The sequence below is a fragment of the Macadamia integrifolia genome, unplaced genomic scaffold (genome assembly GCF_013358625.1).
Source record: "Macadamia integrifolia cultivar HAES 741 unplaced genomic scaffold, SCU_Mint_v3 scaffold69, whole genome shotgun sequence".
Taxonomy (NCBI): Eukaryota; Viridiplantae; Streptophyta; class Magnoliopsida; order Proteales; family Proteaceae; genus Macadamia; species Macadamia integrifolia.
Genome location: NW_024870513.1, coordinates 270,274 through 279,557, shown reverse-complemented (window position 1 = coordinate 279,557; position 9,284 = coordinate 270,274). Strand labels below are relative to the sequence as shown.

Below are 9,284 nucleotides of genomic sequence, written 5' to 3'. Positions count from 1 at the left end.
AAAAAAAAAAAAAAAAAAACAGATTGATGCAAAAAATAGTTGGCTAAAACTTTTATGACATGTATGCCGTCAGATTTGTAATACATCAAGTTGGATATATGTGGTATTGTGGTTCACAGTGTGCAAGCCTATTCCCTGGCTGGATCCCATGGATAGTTCACAGCTACCTTGGTTCTCCACAATGAATATGTAACTCCACCCTGTAATAGTTTCTTCTGGTCCAATGCTTCTCAACTATTCCCAAAGCCACATACACGGATACACCACATCGGTAACCCTATCCACTTTGATATCCACTAGGCCACAACCACCATTTCCATACAAAATTTCCACCATCCTTGCCCTGAGGAAGCAAAACCTCATAAAGAACTGGGGCCCCACGATTTGTCAGCAGCTGAACTCTCAATTCTGAAGAATTTTAGGTGATGGAAGGTCCTTATTCATGGTAAACGTAAGCTAATAAGGCTACTGTGGGAGACCAAGGCAAATTTTTCATTTCATGTACTCAAATACATTAACATTAACAGAAATTGTGGACTCCAATCCAAGTTACACCATTCTCATCTTTTTCAACAACTCAAACAACAGTGCACTTCCATTCATAAAGAAAGATGCTTTCTTGGTATCGAACCACAACACAGGTAAATTCGTGGCTCTCCAATCTGCTGCATTTCTATCAACTCAACCATTCAAGTTTCCAGGTTGCCTTTCCTTTTCTGATTTACTTTTTCTGTTGATTTATCATCCAATCATATCATGGTTGACTTACTTGACTCCTTTGTCTTCATCCTCTCCTTCCCTGAAAAAAATGCATCTAAATTTGTCTCAGTGAAGCTATCCTAATCAGTATAGACCTCGTCAGAGAAGTTGATGGGTCAATCTGTGAACCTCCAAAAACTCCAAGATTCTTATTTCATGCTCAACCCTCTCAATACATGGCTTGGAGAAAGTTGTGTCAGTTTTTGAAGAGTAGCATATTATATGCAACCTTGACTAAATCATCTCTTCCAACATCCCTAAATCTTATATGAAATTCTTATTATAAGCCCCTTTTCTAAAGGAAGTTGAACCACCAACCCCATCCCAACTAAAAAAATAGATATAAATATAAAAAATAAATAAAAGAACAAAACAAATATCTTACCCAATGCTGAGAAACTTCCCAGCCAGTGGAGAACAATGGCAGGAGGAATAGTTCAACCACACAACATAGCAGCTGAAAAATAGGAACTCGGAAGGGATGAGGAATAAGAAGGGGGAAGAAAAACTAGACCAGGAGAAAATTAAAACCAAAAAGATAAGAAGAAGACCAACATATCATTTTTCTAATCAGATAAGCATGGAAACTATTCATATGTCAAGAGCATAGCCAACACACAGAGAGAGATGCTTACATTGCATGCACATACACAGACACATCACTACAAGAAAGTAACAATGTTTGCCTGAGATACTAGCGCAGGAATGTTCTTAAAAAAATAATAATAATAAAATAAATACATTTTCATGCTGATAATCAGCCAGAAAATGCTTCAATCGTCGTAAGCAATATATTATAGAGTCAAACCAACTGGATAACAGACTGTACTTTCAGAAGGTGTAGGAAATGGGAATATAGGATGTTAGGCATTCATGATTTCAGGGAATCACAACAGTGGTGATCTCACTAGATGCACAAAAATCCTGAATCTTATGAAAGAGGTTTATTTCCAAGTTATCTTCATAAAACTGTCTTTTTACCAAAAAGGCACGTGGAAGAGACTACTTCAAGAATGACTTCACTTGTTCTTCCTTTCAAGGAAGTATGACATGGTAACTTTCCAGCAGGATACCATTTGTATCACATCATAAGCAAAGGGAGAAGTTCATATTGTCCACATGAACATGTCCAAAAATATATTTAGCCATCAGCAGAATAAAGTGGGTCATTTCCCTTCAGGCTATTTTTGTCTGGGCATGAAATACTCGGAAGTCAAATACAGTAGGGAAAAATGTGTACTTATTATACGTTTCTTTACTATTGTTTGTTATAAAGGATGAACTCCACTGTTAAACTCTACTTCTCTTCTAGCTATTCCAATGAAAAAAATCCAGATTTGAAAACATTTTTATCCTTTTGTTTTACCCCACCCACTTTACAATGGTAACAAATATAATCTCAAGGGGGGGGGGTGGAAATATTGATTTCTTCCATATAGGAATCCAACAAAAAAAGGAGTTAAAGTATCGATTCTATCAGAAAAAAGGTTGCTATCAGCATTGAAATTCCAAGTCAATAAAAAAGCCGACGTTAATAAACTCTTACATTCTAAGTATAAATCAATGGCACGAGCCAGATGTTTTATCCCAGGCAATCCATCCAGAAGAGAAACGATGGGCGAAAATTTCATGTTGATGACATCAGGTGCCAAAGGTACAGTCTCTTCCCAATCAACATGACTCTGCACAAGATCATCACCTCCTCTCCTCCTAAAAATGACTGTAACATCCTGCAACAGAAAAGATCCTCACCAAATGAAACACTTACAGACTTCAGGCTGACAAACTGATTGAGTGAAGGGAAACACTAAATATGCATCGAGCAACAGTTGCCAAAAACATCAGAATCACAAAGTAATGATTCAGTCCAATAAACACTCATAATTCCATGAGATGGGAAGGAACAGAGAGACCAAGGGGCACAATCCCTTTGTAAATGTGAGTGTATCCTAGTAAATTATTTTTATGTTGAACTAGAACATACCATACATGTACAATAGCCATTTGGACAAATTAATTAATCACCATGTTTGAAAAGTCATGCCTTATATCTGACACTGGGTAAAAACCTGTTTAACCAATAGCCCATACTAAAGAACGTAAGAAGTACGGTAAATGCCACTTATATTCAATGCTTTTTAATCCTTATACAGAAACCAGTTTTTCAAACCCAACCAGCTGTCAACATTAGAGGAAGAAGGATCATGGGTTGATTGGATATGACATCAACAGTTGACTACCTCATTAACCACAGTAGATTTATTACTGATCTATGCATGCTTGTGAGGAGAGCATGTTTCATCCTCTCTTACATTACAAATTCATCATGAGGTTGTGAAGAAGGTATCATTATCTTTTTGCAGTGTGATGAGAAATTCTCAGTTAATTGGAAAACCTCATAAGAGGTTTGAACCGTGAGAAAGAAATGGTCCTACATATTTAAGTGGCTCGACACAAAGTGGATTATGATGTACAGTTACCTTTCTAGTTGTGATGTAAATTCTGACATTCTTTTCCTTTTCCTTTCTTTTTCTAGTAATTGGGACTCTAGTTACACAATCATATATTAACAATACATGTTTCATGAAGGGGCGTTCTTTAACCTTTTCCTTCTTATTATTATGAATTTCTCTTTAAAGTATCAGAAAGAAGGAAAAATAATCCGAAATCACACAATTAGACCAATCATACATTTACAATACATGTTTCATGAAGAGGCACTCTTCAACCTTTTTCCTTCCTAATATTATGAATTTTCTCTTTAAACCATCAGAAAGAAGTAGGAAAAACAATCAGAAAGCACACAACAGATTTTTCTGGGTAAAATTTATTAATTTATTAGCAAGGCCAAATTCAGTATCTTACAAGCTACTCTTTCTCCTTTTCACAATCTTTCATTATGTTTATCGGGTCACTGTGTCTTCACTTTCCAACTTTGCAGTCCTCTTCTTCCCATTCAAAAAAGTGAGCACTATCACTTTTTTTTTTAAATATCTTTGCTAGAAATACAATACAATCTACAGCAATTATCTGTCAGAAATTACAATTTTAAATGCTTATAGCCCCAGCATCACTGACAACACTTTTTATACACTGATTTAACGATTCACCATTTGCCCATAAAGATCAATGGTTTGATTGCACAGGCCAAACAAGTTCCCTTGAAAGATTGGTTTTGATACCCAAACTGAATCATTAGTTCAATGATCCAGTAAGAGCTCCAGGAGATTGTTCAACGGATCAACCATTCAAGTCGGTTAAAAGAATGAAGAAACCGCTGTCCAAAGTGGCATGCATAAATCTTTCATTATTGCATACAGATTGAAAAACAAGGCAAAAAGAATCATCACTTGAAGACTAAACTAAACAGCCAACATAATACGCATAGAGCCATAGAGAGAAAATTGGTATCTATAGGCATGAGAATAAAAGGCAACATATTGAGAAATACATCTCCAGTTAAAGAATATTTCAGCACATCAGCGTCCACTTGAAGGCCTTTAAGCAAATTTCAGAACATGTTGGTATACTAAAGCAGAATGAAACCAGAAGGAATACACACACACACACACACACACACAAGTTGATGTTCTGTGTTAAAACCCTCAGATCTTACCCACAGGAAGAGAAGATATGAAACCCTCAAATGTTCCTTTCCTTATCTATTCTTTTCTTTCTTTCTTTCTTTTTTTCCCTTTTGTGCGTGTGGAATGGAGGGAGGAGGTGGACCTGAAAATGGCATCATATGCGTGCAACGTAATGTTTTAACTGGTAGAGTTACATGATAAAGCCCAAATATGTTTGATTTTTCCACTTTAAGAACTCTTTCAACTGATGGTTGACTGACTGCCAAGTGGCAGACTAAATGCACCTCACTTGAATAAATTTGGATAGATATGAACCCAGGTGAATTCCCTAAACATAAACAGATATTTTCTGACTTACGAACTTCATAAAGTTTCCAGTATATACAGCAACAAACCACCGAGATCTGTACATCGGTTGGATTTGGATTTCTTGACGTTATTAATCACTATTAGTACTCATCCTAAGTAATTCTTCACCAAAGCCTGAGTTTCATAGAGATATACAGTTGAATTTCATGAATCATAATAGAATGTCTTGCCAATAAATGACTATAAATATTATTAGCATCGCTGCCGGAATTTTGGACCTCCTCATACCCCAGATGAATGGAGCTCATAGAATCATCATCCTAGGGACTTATCATATGTAAACAGACAAAAAGAGGGATCACTAGCAAACTGTTAAGACAGCATAATATATGAGCACTGACATTGGCAAGGAAAGAGCAGCTCAAACTGTCCTTGATAAGTTTTTTTTTTTTTTTTTACACTTGTTGATTGAAGCAGAAGTAATTTTCTTTGGAAGGAAATCCATTCTTTGACAGAGCATTCCTTCATCAATTTGACTCAGAGATTTCAGCTCATGAACCAGAGTGCTTGGTGAAGGAAGCCATGGCCCTACGTAACTCTTATTTATACCAATAAGATTGTTTTCTATCTCAAACTTTAGTAATTTGTTTTCATATTAATCCATCAGGGGATTTTTGCTCCAATAGATTTACAAAATTTGGTGTCTCCTCTAGTCTTTCATTGATGACTAGGGAGAAGGCGGTAGGGAGTAGGGAGAAAAATCCAGATTCCACTCTCACATGAAGAGCTTACTACTCTGAGTTGGTTGCTTCTTTCTATGTTACCTTGAAACTTTGAATTATGAGCCACCTCTATATGACAATTCATGTAAGCCAATAAGAATTCAAGAAATGGAATCTCTGCTACACTACAGTTGTATACTTTGTGTCCAGGTAACATTGGTTGCTTTAAAAACTTTCCAGTTGACAGCCATTAAGGAAGAGACCCTTGATCAACTTCCACAAAATTCAACTCAACTAAGCTGGATCCCAACTAAATGTGTTGGATACAAAGATCCTGTCATTCAACTATATTCAGAGACATACTTTGGTCGCAATCAATGCTTTTTTTCTTTTTTCACTACACAAGTCATTTAGGCATATGCCTTGCTTTCTAGCTCCTCTGATCTGAATTATACCAGTATACCACTCTTACTTAGTAGAGCATTTGGAGATCTTCGTTGCGTACATACATGCGACCTCAAACAACTTACTCTCAACTTACCATGTATCAGAGATTCAGAGCTACTCCTATATTACCTCTAAGTCTCTAATATGTTGATTCCTTATTTTCTCTATTCTGGTTTTGCCACTCAGCTATCTTGACATCCTCATCTTACTGATATTTACTTTAATGATATGTTCTTTCTTCACTATCCAAATGATGCAGATTAATTACCAAAATAGGCTTGTTTTATTAGGAATAAACCTAGGGTTGGGTTCCATACATGTTAGGCCTTTGATCCCATGTGTTTTGAGTGTAATAGACCACTTTTATGGGTCTAAAAGGGGGGTTCTAAGATTGAGTACGGGATTACTAGTTAGTTTCCATTTTTATTAGTTTCCTTTTTAGTTGGGCTTGATTTGAGTTATATTTGTTTCTTTAGGAGTCAAGTTGTTAATTAAGTCAAGTCATTAGTAGTTAGTTTCCTTTTTCAACTAGCTTCTAATTTCAGTTTTTAGTAACTATTGTATTAGGAGAATATTTGGTTTCCTTTTTGAGGAACCTTCTATTTTGTAATTCCCTCACCCCATCATTATTATAAATAAAGGAGAGCTCTCATCATAGAGAGACGATTTGAATTTAAAAGAAAACTCTCTTGTTGCTGCCGTTGAGTATCAATGGTGGTTCCTTGTGTTTGATCAAGGCCTAGGGATTGGTGTTTGATCCAATCGTCACTCTGCGGCGAGAAGTCCGAGTGGGTTGCTATTATTTTCTGGTTTTCTTTAGTGGATTATCTTCTCCAACAGAACAGGTAAGTAATCTGAATTTTCTGTAGAAATTTCTAAGTTAAGCTCTCTGTTTCCTATTCTGTCGACCTAGTCTATTTGGAGTTCTGGCCACCCGATGGCTTTGAGTTTCTGGTCAAGTGTTACCCTTGCTATATGGAAGACTCGATCCAATTTTTAGAGTAATCGGACCAAGGAGTTGTTAGTTATAGAAATTATTCATATTCTGGCCGATTGGAGTTTTTGTCCAGAACTGCTGTCTGATCTGTGTTGGATGTGGAGGTTGAATGCTGCCCTTACTCTCCAATGGATTGGACCTTTTAACTGGTGATCTGAGTTTATAATATGCTATCTAATATTCTGCTATAGACTTTTCTGAAGCTATTGGGATCGACTGCAAGTCTCCAGAACCTACAGTCTCAGATTTATTAATATACTGTTGTCTCAGGACTGTGGATCATTATTCTTGTTGATTCGGACCTCTAAGAGTCATATGAAGCTCTTGGTTATGTTTATTTAATTACTGTTGTTCTGTCCTAATCAATACTGCTGGACTGAGATCGATGGACTGCTGATTTATTATTGCTTTTGCTGATTTATTATTGCTGGTATATTGGGTTCTTGGTTATTCTTTGGTTTACAAGATCCTGTTGTTTGGGTCTAGTTTGACTTGTCAAACCTATTCCTACATTAAGTGGTATCAGAGCATGGCTGAGAACACCCCCACCTTAGCTTCTATTATGGAGTTGATACAGAATATGAGAGCTGAACTAAAGACTGAATTGGATGCCAAGTTGTTGAATGAAGAGACCCCACCCCAACAGCCTACTGGCAGTTCACGTACAACACCCGAAGCGGACACCCCATTGAACGTAGTTGCTCAGTTGACTAATAGGAGAGCAAACCCTAATCTGAGAGCACCACAAAGGGTTCCGATGGCACAACCTACTTTTGAAGAGCATGTAAGAGGATATTTTGAGACTGAATACCCCACATATCAGAAATACTCTGGAGATTCACAGAAAGTCAAGCTCGATCTGAAGGAGTTTGATGGGAGACATGACCCCCAATTGTTCTATGATTGGATAGCTGCTCTGGATGATTATTTTGATTATTATGACTTACCTGAGGAACGGAAGATGAAACTAGCTCGTGCCAAGCTAGTTGAGGCTGGCCGTGATTGGTGGAGAACCTATGAGTATGACTGGAGGACCGTGGTAGAGAACCTACTACATGGGTAGAGATGAAGCAAGAACTATCTGATAAGTATTTGCCACGTAATTTCAGAGCTCGTATATAAGACCAGCTGAACTCTCTTCGTCAGGGAAATATGACTGTGGTGGAGTATATGAATAAGTTTGATGCACTTTATTCTTGCACAGACATTAGGAAGAATGAGAGGCAATTACTTTCTCAGTTTTGACTGGGATTACGAGCTAAAATTAATAGAAGAATTAGTGTTGCTGATGTGTATACAATGAGAGATTGCTTTGACAAGGCTCTTCGAGCAAAGGAACTTTTAGCACAGCCAGGTAGAAGGTTTAGTTACCAAGCTAGGGAGGTTAAGAAGAATTTTCCAGCCACTAAACCTAACACTTCAACACCCCCAAGAGCCACAACTCCCCTATGTGAAGTAAAGATACCTCCATACAAACCAAAAGAACTTGAAGTCAAGGTTCACATTGAAGAGATGGTTCTTAAAGCTTCAAAAACAGAAGGTCAAGAGACAAAAGATTCCATAGAAGAGTTCTGCATTAAAGAGAGCATAGTAGACAAGACTAAAGCCGTGGACAATGATGTAGTGGTTGAAAGCACTCCACAACAAGTCTTTGAGATTCATGATGAAAAGGAAGAGTTTGTTCCAATCCTTGATAAGAAGGTTACCAACATTGACGACTCTATGCACACGACATTCACAGTTGGTATTGATTCAGAGGTTGAGCATATAGAGTTTGTTATGACATCATGGTTCTTTGAAGAGAAAGCTCCACACCTTGAAGACTACCTTCCAAAAATCTACAAGCAACCAGAATTTTGTTTGGGAATGGTTAAAGCTGCTACGCACATGTTGTTTCCTCTTTATCACTGCAAAATTCGAGGACGAATTTTTTCAAGATGGAGAGAGTTGATGCAGATTAATTACCAAAATAGGCTTGTTTTATTAGGAATAAGCCAAGGGTTGGGTTCTATACATGTTAGGCCTTTGATCCCATGTGTTTTGAGTGTAATAGACCACTTTTATGGGTCTAAAAGGGGGGCTCTAAGATTGAGTACAAGATTACTAGTTAGTTTCCATTTTCATTAGTTTCCTTTTTAATTGGGCTTGATTTAAATTATATTTGTTTCTTTAGGAGTCAAGTTGTTAATTGAGTCAAGTCATTAGTAGTTAGTTTCCTTTTTCAACTAGTTTCTAATTTTAGTTTTTAGTAACTATTGTATTAGGAGAATATTTGGTTTCCTTTTTAAGGAACCTTCTATTTTGTAATTCCCTCACCCCATCATTATTATAAATAAAGGAGAGCTCTCATCACAGAGAGACGATTTGAATTTAAAAGAAAACTCTCTTGTTGTTGCCGCTGGGTATCAATGGTGGTTCCTTGTGTTTGATCAAGGCCTAGGGATTGGTGTTTGATCCAATCGA

General features: G+C 37.0%; 1 protein-coding gene across 2 annotated transcripts in view; it reads right to left on the bottom strand.

Moving 5' to 3' along the window:
• The window catches only part of LOC122069688 (MACPF domain-containing protein CAD1), a 20,469-nt gene that overhangs the window by 3,159 nt on the left and 8,026 nt on the right, over positions 1-9,284 (bottom strand). For both annotated transcript variants that reach the window (XM_042633755.1, XM_042633756.1), the window contains one exon: positions 2,306-2,489. In XM_042633755.1, the coding sequence (XP_042489689.1) occupies positions 2,306-2,489 (184 nt within the window). The remainder of the gene's footprint in view (positions 1-2,305; positions 2,490-9,284) is intronic.